This window comes from Rhodamnia argentea, chromosome 5, assembly GCF_020921035.1.
Source record: "Rhodamnia argentea isolate NSW1041297 chromosome 5, ASM2092103v1, whole genome shotgun sequence".
Taxonomy (NCBI): domain Eukaryota; kingdom Viridiplantae; phylum Streptophyta; class Magnoliopsida; order Myrtales; family Myrtaceae; genus Rhodamnia; species Rhodamnia argentea.
In genome coordinates, this window is record NC_063154.1 from 8,919,453 (window position 1) to 8,934,731 (window position 15,279).

Below are 15,279 nucleotides of genomic sequence, written 5' to 3' on the forward strand. Positions count from 1 at the left end.
AAGTTTTCGGATTGGACTTTTATATGATATCATAGCCAGTTTGAGAATATGTGTATCAGTATCAACCATTTGTTACAATATATGTCATATGGCATCAAAGTTTTTTGACCTTTTTCCTTCTTGTCCGTGCTTTTAGTTGTTCCGAACAAAGGAAACTATAAGCTCGCAAACAAACAGCCATCCATCGGAGTCCACCAAGGGTACTAGGTTAGCGTCCACTGCCAACTCATTTCGTTGTTTCCTAGGTCTCTCCTAAGCAAACAAAATATGATCTGCTAGCCACCACCACCACCATGGCACCACCTTAATTTCGTTCCCCTAAGTTCATCCAATCTCTCCCTCTCCGACACACACACAGACAAGCAAAATGCAAAGGCGATTCCAGCGTTTCTTCACATCCCTAAAGGAGCACGGCAGTGTCAGCTACGCCAAGGTCGCCACGGCCGGCGGGTTCTGCGACGTCAACCTCGTGCTCGTCAAGGCGACCACCCCCGACGACCTCCCGCTCCCCGAGCGGTACGTGCTTGAGCTCCTGAAGATCTTCTCCATCTCTCCTTGCTCTTTCCGCACGTTCACCCTTGGCTTTGCCCGCCGGCTGGCAAACACGCGCTGCTGGCGCGTCGCCCTCAAGTGCTTGCTCCTTGTCCACCGTCTTCTCCATATGCTCCCCGAAGACAGCCCTTTACGGTCCGAACTGCTGTGGGCACGCTCCGCCGGATTCCTCTCTCTGAACCCGTGCCACTTTCGGGATGCCTCCTCCTCGGCCTCCGAGGACTACACCAGTTTCATCAGGTCCTATGCCAGGCTTCTCGACGAAGCTCTCAATGTATTCTCGATCGAAACTGTGCTCGCCGAGGATGACGAGTTGCCCGAAAACCTGTCCGATAGGATGAGGGAAGTGGGGAAGCTGCTAGAGATTCTGCCGCAGCTACAGATTCTGATTGACCACGTCGTGGACTGCCAGCCGGTCGGATCTGTAGCGAGGAGCTTCATCGTAAAATCGGCGATGAAACACATAATCCGCGACAGCTTCATTTGCTACACCACATTCAGGAGAGACATCGCGGTGTTGCTAGAGAGCCTCTTTCACATGCCACACAGGAATTGCATCTCCGCCTTTGGCATCTACAAGAAAGCGGCTCTCCAAGCCCATCAGCTTACTGAATTCTACGATTGGTGCAAGGGGCGGGAGCTCTGCGGGCCGTATGAGTACCCGTTCATTGACCGGATCCCGCAGATTCAGATCCGAGCGCTCGAGAGTCTCCTCGACGGAATGTGGCAGTTGACGGATCGGTCGTCGTCGTCGTCGTCGCCAGCAACAACCGCATCGCCCTCTTCATCCGTAGCACGGTCGAGGTCGACATTGACTGAAGATGAGGGCAAATTCATGCTGAGGCGAGACAGCACGCAGTGGGAGAGATTCGAGGACAATGACTTGGTGATGAAACCGGAGGAAGAAGAGAGGGAGCCATTGATCAAGCTTGAACATGGCGAGAAGGCGGCCATCGGTTGGGACTGGGAGGCCCTTCTGGAGGCCTCCATCAATCTCTCCCCCATGAATCCACAGACCAAGTTGCGTGCTCGTGATGAAGCAAACAAGGATCAAAGTGGGAAAGAGAACGAGTGGCAGTTGCAGATATACGGCAACCCAAGAAGCCTCAATCCTTTCTATTGACGTGATACGCAAGAGGAATTGAATTTAATGCTACCGGTGTCGTTTTTCGTGATAGACTATAGTGTTAGAAATTTGGGTTTTAAAGAGGTGATGCACTTCATGAGTTTTAATTTTTTTTTTCCTAAAAGATTCGTTGTGTTGTTTTAGAAACTACATACCATGTTTCGTTTATTCTAGTGAGCTGGAAAATTGTCCCAAAAATCCTAAACTTATTGTGTGGCGGGCAATTCAATCCTAATAATTTTTAATTCTGCCAATTTAGGTCTAGATATTTTGACGATTTACCAATCTAGTCGTGACCCTTTCAATTGCATCGATTTAATCCTGAACATTTAGAATTTTTGTCAATTTAGTCATAAACCTATTATTTAGATAATTGATGAAATGATTACATTAACAAGTCTTCAAAAGTTTAGGACTAAATTAGCACAATTAAAAAGTTTAGGATTGAATTGGTCGCATATAATAGGTTTATGACTCTTTCAACAATTCTCCCCGTTGAGCTATAGAGGTTAGAGAAAGTTTTTCTAATCAATGTAATGTTGGAGTCTGATCATGATCGTTGTCTAAGCCGAGCGGGGCAATTGTCTTCTCTAATCTTCTCTAATTAAGTTGTTAACTAGACACCAGTATCAAGTCGATACTACATCTTAAGACTCCCCACATTACGAGACATATAAATGAGTGAAAGGGGCTATAAAAATTAAACCCGAGACCTTCGACAGTTGCGTGACGAACTTCTATAAAAGTTTAAGCTATTCAAGAATAGAGCAACCAAAAAAAAAAAAAGAATAGAGCGACCAATCCTAAACAAGTGCGTAGATGCTTTCGAGAAGTTAAAAATGATAAAGTATAAATGCCATAGAAAACCCAAAACTAGTATACCTATGATAAATTTACTTCAAACTATTTTTTTGACCACGAAAAATTTCAAACTGGTATGTCTATCATAAATTTACCCGAAACTATTTTTTTACCACCAAAACCCCTAAACTGGTACTTTTGTGACAAAATTACACTAAACTAATTTTTTTTTATCAAGAAAAACCTCAAGCTGGTACACCTATGATAATTTACCATCCATTAAATTAGATTAATACCACAAAAAAATTCAAATTGATAAATATGTGATAAACAGAGGATGAAAATCTCAAATTGGTACACCCGTGATCCGTCACATGCCATCCAACTTAGCAATTTGTGAGTTACATTTAACGAAAACTAACGAAGAGTAAATTTGTCACAAGTGTACCGGTTTGGGATAAATTTGTCACAAGTGCACCGGTTTGGGGTTTTTGATGGTCAAAAAAATAATTTGAGGTAAATTTGTCACGGATGTACCCGTTTTGCGTTTTTCGTGGTATTAACCTTTAAAACAATGGCGATATCTTATGAGTATTATACATGTATATATACGTTTGGAATTTTGGATGGGGTATAATGTACATTAATTATTTGGAGGAAGGAAAATTCCAATGAAAGAATAATTGACGCTCATAATACACTTTCTGTATAAAATACTTTTGACATATCTATTTAGAGCGTCGGATTGGAGTTTTTTGTGATATTAACCCTATTATCTTCACTTGGAAAGGAGAAATATTTGGAGATAATATCGGTAGAAGTGAAAAAAAATGTGTCACATAGAGATTTTGACTAAATGTTGTAGACATGTAAATTTTCATTCCTTAAAATTTAGGTCAAATCAAAGACAAAGTGTCCTCAACAACTCGAAGCATCCTTATTATAGGAGTTCCACATTCTTAGAATTATTTGAGAAATAATTAATGCATGTTTTCACCGAGTTCGTCACTATCGCATCGATATGCATAAGTCTCGACGCAACGTCGTAGTAATCCTTTATCCAACACAAGCCGAAGCAAAGCCACTGGAGAATCGAGATTTTCTCGGATCGAGGGCTGGTCGATGATTCGAACATATGATCACGAAGGGCTTCAAACCGAGTTGAGAAAATGCTTGATCAACTCGGCCAATCACTTTAGTCGTGACACAAACTCACATATTTACATTGGATGGACATATCAAATTCCCCATCATACCTAAGAAACTCCCCCTGCCAATCCATAGTTGCGAACACAAGAACAAAAACAAAATTTGACATTGAAAACCCAGCCAAAAAATATATAGTGCGCTTATTCGAATAACCAATTGCATGGCAACACGTCATATATTATTGCTACCCTATTTCGCAAAGAACCTAGTAAAACCCAAAAAAATAGAAAAGTTGGGGTTGCTCTGTTGATGCCAATCAGGACATTGGGGGGAAGATTCGTTGCCGGGTCCGAGGAAAATTTTGGATCTCTCGCAAGCTCCAACGCTTGTTTCGTTAACTTTCACAGTTGGAAGATACCAACAGTAATGCCAACACCGTCCGGCTAGGTTAGCAATTAGGGTTCGGATACCCAGCGCCAGCTCAAAAGAAACCCATAAATAAATGCTCTTCGCGACTCTGGGCATGAGTTTGCAATACCCACCAACAAATAACATTTAATGTGTAACCACGTCGGTGTCGACGGGCCGATTCGGTTCGTGTCTCCACTAATACCGGACCCTACCTGAATATGAAAGGCATATGATTTTTTTTTTTTTTTTGTGGTGCCGGCCGAGACCGACTCGCATAGAAGCTGAACTGAAAAGAATGATTCTGTTCGGATCGAATCGAGTCGAGTTTAGACATCTGCCGTCTGCTTTTCTAAAGGGTGTGAGAATTGAAGAAAACATTTGGCCATTCGTCGCGGTTGTGTTGGCCAAACGAGCCATGAAAATTCAGTAAAATGCGTCGGTGTAGAGGAAAGCAACTATGAGGAAGTTTCCAGCTCCACCTTGCATTCTCGATGGGACAAGGACAAGAACAGGAGCATCAAGGACGACAGATGTTTTCACACTGGGTTCCCATTACCACGCCGGTTTCTTGCCATTACTATGATTTTGATGGAAATCCAAGTCCAAAGTGTTGGGGTTATTCCCTCAGTTGTGAAAAGGATTAGCGATCGATTTATAAATATAAGAAAAAATCTCATTCTTTAAGCTAACTTTTTGAACGAGAGAGTCCTAAGATTACTCAACATTGATACCAGAGCCCGACTTATCAATAAGTCTAGATCCGACGGCAAGAAGCCCTTTACTTTATTTATTATCCAAATCAAAAGGAAACCCGATTCAAAACAACCCCAAATTTTTTTGTTTGAAACTGTTCGAGGTTCAGTTCAGAAGGTTCATTTTGATATTCCTAATATATCTTTTTTCACGAGTTTGAAGTATGGTTCTATAACTTCCATCAGAAGTTGGTCGATCGAAACCCGACATTCTTAGCGATTGCCCCTATCACTAGGCGCACCCGTTAAGCCATACTCAATTCGGATTAATCTTTCGACCAACAAAAAATAATTCGGATCAATCCGGTGGTAAAAGCGCTCTCATACTCTCGGCTCAAGAGCCAATGGTTGCCGACTTGATTTTTGCCTTGAAGAACTCAAATTTAAGCGACCGACCACAGCCAGACGTTGCTGCGCTAGCTCCCCTCTAGATAGCCGATCAATTACAATTGTGCCACTTGATTATAAATAAATGTAACTACATAAGAAAATAATTCATAATAAAAAAGATAAGAAAATGTTTCTGAGGCACTGAGTTATTTAATGATGTGTCTTTATATTTTCTTTAGGGATAAATGCGTTGGAAGTCCTAAAACTTGTTACGAAAATACAATTCAATCCTAAAATTTTCAAAAGTGCAATCAAGTTTTAAAACTTGCCACGAAGGTGCAATCGAATCCTAGAACTTTCAAATAAGCAATCAATACTGGGAAAAGTACAAAAAAAGCCATAAACCTATTGCATTAGTATCAATTCAATTCTAAACCTTGTAATTAGACAAATTCTATCATAAACATTTTTACATTTATACCAGTTCAGTCCATCCGGCCAATTTTCATTGGACGTCGCTACCGTGAATATTAATAGTGCCACGTAGGATGGCCAACGATGACGTGAATATTTTTTACAAAAACTATTTTTCAATTTTTGTCTCCTAAACTTCTGCTTTGGCTGGTGAGGGTCGCCGGCAACCCTCGCCGGCCGCTTGCGAGGGCCAGCCAGCTCTCACCGCCCACTGGCAAGGGCCAGCAAGCCCTTTACTTCATTTCAGGCTGTCGGTTGACGCGATTCCCTTTGAAGCAAGTTATATATGGTTGCTGAGTCGATTGGCTTGGAAGCAGCTGGAACTGCCACATGGAACTCTGTCTGAACAGTTATTTCCGTTTTGAAGACAGCGTGCGGGAGAAGTTTCATAAGATCAAATTTTTTTCTGCTTCGAACAATAGTGACATCACTCGGAAAATCAACGGGTTTAAGTACAGTAAAAACACACCTAATCACATGGGCCAGTGTTGTTATGGACATCAAAGCACAATCTCGAAGAATCCAAAAGTAAGAACCACTGCCCTAGAGCATTCTGAACTTTGGACACTACGAGTGCTACAATACAAACGGACATCGAAGCACAAGCCGGGGTAAGACCCAATCACTAGAAGCCGCGGGGAAGAACGACGGAGAGGCCGACGCAGACGGCGAACAGGAAGATCAGGAGGCCGGTGAAGTTCACGACGAGCGCCTCTTGACCCTTCTGGAGGCCTAAGAAGATGAACCTCTCGACCAGGCCGGCCTCGGCCGTGCAGATGGCGAGGAAGAAGACGGCGGACCCGACGAAGACGTGCCATGGGTGGTAGGAGGACCTTGCGGTGCTGTTCGTTTGCGGGAATACAAAAGAGAAGAAAGCAAACACCCACTGGAAAAAGGCAAAAGAAGAGCTCCAAAACAATTAGTTCTTCTGATCAGGCGATGACAAAATAAAGATTAATCAGGATTTCATGTCATTTCCCGTGGGAATTACCTGCAGACCGAACAAGGAGATGGTGGAGATGCCGAGCCAGGAGTGCAAGGTGTATACGTTGGGAATATGGCGCTCGTTATGGAACTTGAAGACCGCAGTGATGCCCAGAATCCCCAGCAGAAGAGCAATCAAGTGCAGGATGAGGTGAATCGTCTTCAGCGCTTCCCTCTTCGCCGGAATCGACTTGTGCACCATAATAGCTGCGTCGAAAATCGATGTTTGGTAATCTATTCCAGTTAAATCCAGAGCTTCAGAAAGACTAAGATATACGCTTCCTGATTCTAAGGAGGGAAATATGGAAAGCGACTCGGCGAATATCCTTAAAAAAAAACCAGATTTTCACACAAGAAAGCGTTTGTGATTGTGAAAAGAAACCCGCCGAGATATCAATTATATGTGGTCTTCACCTTCTCCTGCGATGAGAATGAATCCAATCACCATCAGGAGCGGATGCAGCTGCACAAAGAAGAACAGGGCATCCAAATGAATCGTCGAGCGGAACGAATCGAACGACATCAAACTTCATACCCTTCGGACAAGAAAAGAAGCGGAATCGTGCGTGCTTACGTTGAAAATCTTCTGTTTGTTGCCGGATGAGAAAGCCACGCCTTCCCGGAGCTTGAGGAGCCAAACGAGGACGAGGGTCGCCACCGCTACAGCCAGCAGATGCGCCAACACCGTCGCCGGAGTTGCGGATACCTGGAAGTTCCGGTTCTTCGCCATGGTTAAACCCTTTTGAGAGAGAGAGAGAGAGAGATTCTAGAGCCGTTCAGGGGAGGGGATGTGATAGACTTCCCAGTAGAAACAGGGGATGAAATAGACGAGTGCTGAGCGTACGAGTGTGCGATCTAAATTAGCGATTAAGAAAGAGGGGAGCGAGCCTAGTGAAGTTCACTATGCGCAAAGGACGGAGCTTTTTAATGAGATTTTCTCTCTCGGCCTTCGATTTTTACACCCTGAATTTTGGGGCCCTTCGGATTTTACACCCCCGACAACTTTCCAGTCTTTCGATTTGAGGCCCAGACAGCTTGCCCTGTTTCGTCGAGATTAAGCTAAGAATCTCCAAAGATTCAGATGAAGGTGCCCCCGGTTTCACCAATTCCTGCATATCCAAGTGCATTGAGAAACAATTTCATTTTCTGCAGCACACCAAATCGAAAAAGCAATGAATCCTCCCCGCTTCTTTCTCCAACTTAAGGCGTTTTCAAGAAAAGTAAATAAAATCAGCGAAATGCAAGAGAATTTCTTTCGGTCATAGAATAGAGGAGTTGGTAAGTAAGATGAATCTAATTTAGGTTCACTTTTTGAGTATGGTTGTAATCTTCGTTGTATCGTTTGATGAATAGCCGAATCATGCATTGTTCTTCCATGGAGCGGGTCCTATCGATCGGGCCATGTATAATTCGGTTCTGGTTTATTTTATTATGTTGCTTGTTTGTCGAAAGTAAGGGCCTGTTTGGTTCAAGATTTGGCCAAGGGATTTTGAGAAAATGCAAGTACCTTTGGGCTAAAAGCCTTTTCGAAAATGTAAGTAGTGTTTAGTAAAGCGTATTTTAAAAACACATTGGAAAACAACTTTGACGTAAATGCTGTTTGGTGAAAAATGAACTTTGTAAAGTATTTTTACTTTTTGAAAAAAAAAAAAACAGCGGTTGGCGGTGGTGGGAGGCGGTGGCGATCGGTGATGGCTACGGCGATGGCCGCGGGTGACGATTGGCGGCGATGGCGGGCGACGATCGACAAGCGGCGGCGATTGGTGGGGGGCGGCGGCTACTGCGGTTGGCGATTGGCGTTGACGGGTGGCGGTCAGCAGCAATGGACTGCAGACTGCCGCGATCGGCGACGATGGGTGGCGGCTGCGGCCTGTGGGCGGTGGAGGGGGCTGGTGGTGGTGGGTGACAAAGGGTGGAAAGGAAGCTAAAATGATAAATTTAAAAGAAAAAAAATTAGTTACATTTCGTAAAAGTCTTTTAGCCCAAAGTACAAAGTACTTTGGGCTAAAGGACTTTGGAGAGCATTTGAGATGCAATTGTATCTCCCCAAAATGAGCCAAAAAATAAATCAATCACTATTTGTATTTGGCCAAGGGACTTTAAAGCCCCAATGCTCATTCCCAATGTTGAATCAAACAAGACCTAAGTCCGGCACTACCAAGCATTAACCCAAGAAAAGCCGTATGGCAGATTTCTAGCATTTTAGGGCGAGGGCAACAAAAAAGCCAGCTTCGCTTTCAAAGTACAACGTCGGACGATCGGGCTTTCGGCGCTGAGTTTCCAGCCTAAGTGGGTTATAATACTCCGGGACTAAGAAGATCCCTCTTCATCACGGGACGCATTCGTCTGTTGATCTTAATCTTAAATAAATTGATGGTAGCCACTCTGTCAAGAGCAAAGATAAGTGGTAGATAAAAGAGAAGACTGCCTTTTTCTCGACGGGTTGAAAGCTTGCGAGTCTTTCGCTTCGATCGGACGGACCTTCTTTGTTTTAGTAGCAAGTAGAACTTGAAAGATAGGAGTCAGGCGTCGCAGGCATCAGCCATCATTACCGAGTTGACTTGGATGTGCAATGCAAATTCCAGATTTAGAAGAGACTCAAATGAGCTCTCCGTACGTTTTCAGCCAAACCCAGTGTCACATACTCTTCTCCTCAGCGGCACAACATCCTTACTGTGCACCGCTCACTGTGGCCCACATGCTATTGGAAGTCGGCTCTGATACCAACTGTAATGGGGATGTCACACCCAATGTGTGTGAGAAGGGTTCGAACCACACGACAATAAAAGCCTCGGACAATAAAGTCTTTGAAGGACCTGCTCCATCAAAGTTAGCAATCGCGAAAGATCATTTAAAGAGTGAGAACATAAGATGGACCAAATGAAAATTTCAGGGACGAACTCTAGCCCAATCATCTCTGAATAAATTAAAAGTTCATGCACGGCATTGCATATTGAACTTAAAGCTCAGGGACCACGCTGAGTAAATTCAAAGTTCAGAGACTATTGCAAATTTAACCAAAATATTGAACGAAACAAGATATCGGAAGATGTAAATAAAGCATTGAGGAGACTGTTTAGTGTGATGTCTTATCTCCAATTCATTCATTCTACTTTTTTTTTTTTTGGGGGGGAGGGGGTTTTACCCTCTGATATTCTCCTATCTAACTCTTAAATTTTGCTCCTCAAATCCTATGACAACTATTGGGGGATTGCGTGGGGATTGCGTAGGGATTGCCTCAGTAGCCACTCTTCTCTTTAGGAAGAGAGAGGTGGGAGGTTCGAATCCTCAAAAAATAAAAAGAAAATCCTGACACTGCCAATTAAAGAGTGTTGAGGATGTGGCTTGAATACCTAGGGGAAGGTCAATACCAGCAGTTCTCTCTCGGGTTAAAGATTGCTTACTGCATCTGCCTTTCCTATTCCAGGCAAATCTCAGCCCTGATAAGATGATCAAACGGTTTTTGCACGAGTTCGTAACTTATTCTTATGAAGCTCGTGATTATAACAAGACGACTACTTGAATTGGCCCTTTTTTTTTTTTCTTGTTATATTTTGTTTGTATCAACATGAGTATTGATCAGTTCATCAGATCCTCAATTTCGATCATGGATGTGGGTTTTGGCGACCGGATTCATCTCTCGTTTTGATGAGTTAAGACAATCCAAGATCAAATTTTTGCTTTGTTTGGTTACCTAAGCGAGGCTGAATTCACCTGGGTGAGGAGGGAAGTGTGTGGAAATGGAGAGGAAGGGAAACGAAGGGAAGAGGAATGATTCCTTCACCTGCTTAGATTTGCATTGAAGGATGGGAAGGAAATAGATTTGATTGATTGTTCAGAATGACCCTTGCCTTGTTTGTTTTTAACAAGAGATCGTATTACGAAAAGTTCTAAATTGATACACTTGTGACAAATTTATCTTAAATTGATTTTTTGACCATCAAAAGCTCCAAACTGAAACAATTGTGATAAATTTATCACAAATTAATTTTTTAACCACTATACCTCAAACTTGTAAACCTATCACGAATTTACCCTTCATTGATTTTCGTTTAATTTTTACCGTCAAATTATTGAGTTAGATGACACGTGACGGGATTTATTAATTTTGAGATTTTTACCCTCCGTTTGTTCCATGTGTATAAATTTTGCTTTTTTCGCCATAATAACCTAATTTAATGAAAACTAACTAATGGTAAATTTGTCATATATGTACCAATTTTGAGTTTTTGGTAGTCAACAAATTAATTTGGGCAAATTTATCACAAATGTACCGGTTTGAGTTTTTTGTGGTCAAAAAATTAGTTTTGGGTAAATTTGTTACAAGTGTACTAATTTGAAATTTTTCGTATTTTAAGAATCAGACGAGTGATATAAAGTTGAAAAAAAAATTCTTAAAATTGATTGTTTGAAATAATAGTAAATAACAAATGTTTTCAATATCGATGGCAATTTATGTCTAAGCATTTTCGTGAATAATGAAAGTAATTTTCGTTCCTTGATTTTTATAAAGGATACGGGCAATTATTTTTTTTTTAATATTTTCAAATCAAAATCATTGATTTTTCGCGAGAATACCTGACCCTAAGTTTGTTTTCCTCCATTTCCTTTGGGACCAAAAGAAATACTTCTGTTCATTTCCTCTTTATTCCAGTTTCATTAAGTCATCCAAACAACGGAAACACTTTTTTTTTGTCTCCAAGTACACTGTTTGTGTCGCGCGAGAAAAGCTAATCAGCCACTTATTTCTAACTAGTGGACCTAATGGTACACTCACTAGAAATGTAGATATGTAATGAGTTCTTCTTCTTTTTTCCTGGCCCAAAAGATGTATTCTCCTTTATTCACTTTCACTATTCTCCAATCTTTTACCAACTTTTATTTACCATTCGTGATTACGTCTTAAAATCTACTACTCATATGTGAAATTGCAAACTTTATTGTAAGTTATCAACTAGTTTGGTTACCAACTCTCATTTGAAACGGTTATCAGCATTTATTTGGTTATTTTTCAATCTAATAACTTTTCTACCGATTTACTTAGTCGCGAGTAAAGTCGATAAGTCACCAAATAAAGATTGGTAATTTCATACGATAAACGGTAAATTCAAGGTGCTCGTAAGAAACTTAAATAGAAGTTGGTAAATAATAAAAAATAGTTCTTTTGCCAAAGATAAGAAAGTGGGTAATTTTAGAAAAAATTAAGTTGGTAACTAACTCGAATAAGAGTTGGTAACACGAATTTATTTGACAAGTCAATCATATTAAGGGCTGGTAAGTAAGGCAAATAAATATGGTAACTTAGAGATATTGAATTAACAAATCAAATAAACATTAGTAAGCAACTCAAATGAGAATGGGAGCTGCCACCTAGACAATCTTGTCATTTTTTCTGACCCCACGATTTTTCAATTAATAAGTGCTTTATACAAAACACGCTATGATAGTATGTGGATTTACGGTAAAAAATAACAGACAGTATTTTCTGACTGTCGGGGAAGCATTTCCCAATAAGAATCGATAAATTATTTCAAAAAAGTTCACAATTCACACAAAATGGGTTATTAATCTCATTTGACATTCGATAAGTTCAAGGTGTTTCCGGAAAAAGTAAATAAAAGTTTCTAAAAGATGAGAGATGCTTTCTTTTTGTGCCATAAGAGAAAAGTTGGTAGGCTAAAAACAAAATACCTAGTAAACGTGGTTAACTAACTCAAATAAGAGTTGGAAACGCAAGATAATTTGATAATCGACCGAGATAAAGATGGTAATAAGTCTGATTCTTTCTGTTTTTTTTTGGGGGTCGAAGGGTAATAAGTCTAATTGAGATTCATTTTTTCTAACTAGGTTGGTAATATCCACAAAAACAAAAGCTCCTCTATTGATAGCACGTGCGGGCCCATTCTTTCGAATTGCCGTGAACAGAAGCAAATTTCAGGGCCCATAAAGCCCAATTTCCTCCATCTTCCAGCAATGTGAATGAGCCCCGTTTTCCTTATCATTCCCGTTCAATGTATTTATGAGCGTGGATCCATCCGTTGGCTAGCACATGACGATTATGAACTATAACCTATGATTGTGAACTAAAGTTGCACTGTGAGCCAACTTGCAAAGGCATGATTCTATGTTCATAATCGAACTAGAGCGCATAATCTAGAGAACAACAAGGATCAAACCACGCTCAAAGCACAAACCCGGCATGGCCGTTTCGTCGTGCACCCGTGAGGCGCAATAAGGATATTGAAAAATTGTAGAGACGATCGGGCTGCTGAGCATACGAACCTATTGACCGAAGCCGATCATGGGTAGGGGTCGCACGCGGGTGAGGACACCGCATCAAAAGAGTTGCTGCGGAGATTCTAGTCCCATTAGTCGCACGTTATAATGTGCTCTGTCCCCGTCGCGACACGAGCTTATTTGTTTCATTACGTATCCCTTGTATATGGATGGGAAACCATCACGTGAGGGGGTGATTATTTTGATTTATTTCGAATATCACATCAACGTAAAAAGAAAAATGAGAAAACGACACAAATGATCCTTAAATTTGATCAAATGTGCAACGTGATCTATGAACTTTTAATTTATTTAATGTGGTTCATGAACTTTTGGTACATGTTTAATTTAGTCCCCGAATCGTATAAAATTGTTCAATATTGCTATGCTATTAAATTAATGGAAGGACTACATTGATTATGTTAATATAATTCGGGGACAACATTGAACGTGTAACAAAAGTTCAAGGAGCATACTGAACGAATTAAAAGTCACATTGCATATTGAATAAAAGTTCATGGATCATTTGCGTTATTATCCAGAGAAAGAAAAAGAGGCACGAAAGTCTCGTTACTTGATTTTTTTTCTAGGGTTTGGTCAGAATCTAGTAAATATATTAAACCCATATCACAGTTCTTTCTTTCTTTTTCTTTTTGGTCTAATCCCATATGGTAGGTCTCGGGCATATAGAGGTGGGAATTTTCTTCCGCAAATCAAGGCTTGTTGACCCAGTGCGAGTTAAAAAGAGAAAGACTCTTCCAATGAAGTGGCCGACAGTCTCATTGTCAAGAATTCCTTAAAAACAAAAGTCGAAATTTGTGAGACTCACAAAGTCAACAACTTGGGGTAAGAAAAATAAAAAGCAAAAGATTATTCAAGCTAACCTTTGAAAGTGCTGCACTAAGCGCAATTTTTTGCCCATATTGATATTGTAACTGGTCTTCCAATGAAAACATGAGGAGTTTCAGGTGCGCCTCTTCATGAAACTTAGAATGAGATTTATTTTTAGGATTCACACAACGACGGATCTCGGCAATTACTAATCTCACTCATTGTCAATTCTATTTTGCCTTCTTTTCTTGCCATTCTTGCCTAGATCAAACTGCACGTATGAAAAGCAGGTTAAAATATAGACCGACCAACAAGATAATCAAATCTCACATGCAATGCAATCTCAAGACAAATTATGCTATGCAATAGTAGAGGATGCAAACATTTTCTTTGTGAAAAGAATCACTATGAGCGACAGCAAAGGGAAGGTCCGGAACTTCCTGCTTGTCATGTAGGTTTTGGAAAAATTCATAGAAGACGCGTCCTGTATTGGGTCCAACATGTGTTATACAGAAGATTGAGGAAAAAGAGCTAAAGTAAATCTCAAGACGCAAAATCAAATAAAAGTTAATTGGACATCCATTGACGATACTTTCAAGTACGTTTTACAAGTGCTGAATGTGAACTCGAATAACATTGAAAGAATCAAAACCGAAGTGACTTATTAAGTGTTCCCATTTTTTCAACTTATCCATGAAATGTGACCACCCTTCGGTACTTGCCAGTTAATAGTTACCGTGCTGTAAAAGTGTCCAAATTTATCCATTTTCGCGGTAATGGTAAAGGTGTCCCAAATCTGGTAAAAGTATTACATTCGTGTCGTTGTCCCTCCGGATGGAGGGCACTTATTCAACGGCTAAATAAAAATAGACAAAAAACAAAGCGCGAATTTCAATGCATTATTTTAGCAATTAAATTGTTTTAATAAAAAATGAAACATTTCTCGTTAGCAAAATATTCCTCCTCCGACTATCCTTTTCGAGTCACCAGCCATGTCGAGCTGAATCGGCTCGGAAATACTCGTACGCTCTCGCCTTCGCGGTAGCTGATGTTTCTTTCAAGCCTCGATGATGCGTCGCAAGGCTGAGATACGCCGACAACCTGTATCCGAAAAACATCAGCAGCAAGACGCCGACGACACACACCCACCCCGGGCTGAACCTGCCCTCCGATGCCCTCCTCGACGAACTTGCAGCTCGCGTTGTATGAATTCCCATCTCGGCCGCAACCCAGCATCGAGGAAATGCCTCTTCCGTCTCCGTACTGGATGCTGATCAGGAGCCCGTAGCTATAAAACGTGGTCGAAACGTGCTTGATCCACATGGGGGCACCTCAAAATAGAGATTTTAGGGTTTTTTATTTGGTCGAAATTTAAAGGGGCTTTACGTAGGGTTATTTTCAGGATTCTAACGAATTTCATGAAAATTGAGATTATTTTCATTGCTCACCGTTAATTTAACGAAAGAAAATACATAATTAGTAACAATTGTGTTTGAACTTAATTATCTAGTGGAATGCTCTCTCACATCAATCATGCACTAAAAATGGTATATGCGTCAAACGCTAATCTAAGTACTACTGACTAGCTAAACT

At 40.9% G+C, this 15,279-nt stretch overlaps 2 protein-coding genes across 2 annotated transcripts; one reads left to right on the forward strand and one right to left on the reverse strand.

The window, feature by feature from the left end:
- The first annotated feature begins 306 nt into the window (after nucleotides 1-306).
- LOC115739917 (putative clathrin assembly protein At2g25430) lies at nucleotides 307-1,877 on the forward strand. The gene has a single exon (XM_030673230.2). The coding sequence runs from the start codon at nucleotides 368-370 to the stop codon at nucleotides 1,673-1,675; it is 1,308 nt and encodes a 435-aa protein (XP_030529090.1). The 5' UTR covers nucleotides 307-367; the 3' UTR covers nucleotides 1,676-1,877.
- A 4,101-nt stretch (nucleotides 1,878-5,978) lies between these two features.
- Nucleotides 5,979-7,411, reverse strand: LOC115739920 (probable ascorbate-specific transmembrane electron transporter 1). Its single transcript, XM_030673232.2, has 4 exons — nucleotides 7,154-7,411; nucleotides 6,994-7,042; nucleotides 6,587-6,786; nucleotides 5,979-6,481 (listed from the first exon to the last, which is right to left on the reverse strand). Exons 1-4 carry the CDS (start codon nucleotides 7,307-7,309, stop codon nucleotides 6,221-6,223), a joined length of 666 nt encoding a protein of 221 aa, XP_030529092.1. The 5' UTR covers nucleotides 7,310-7,411; the 3' UTR covers nucleotides 5,979-6,220.
- Between the last annotated feature and the right edge of the window lie 7,868 nt (nucleotides 7,412-15,279).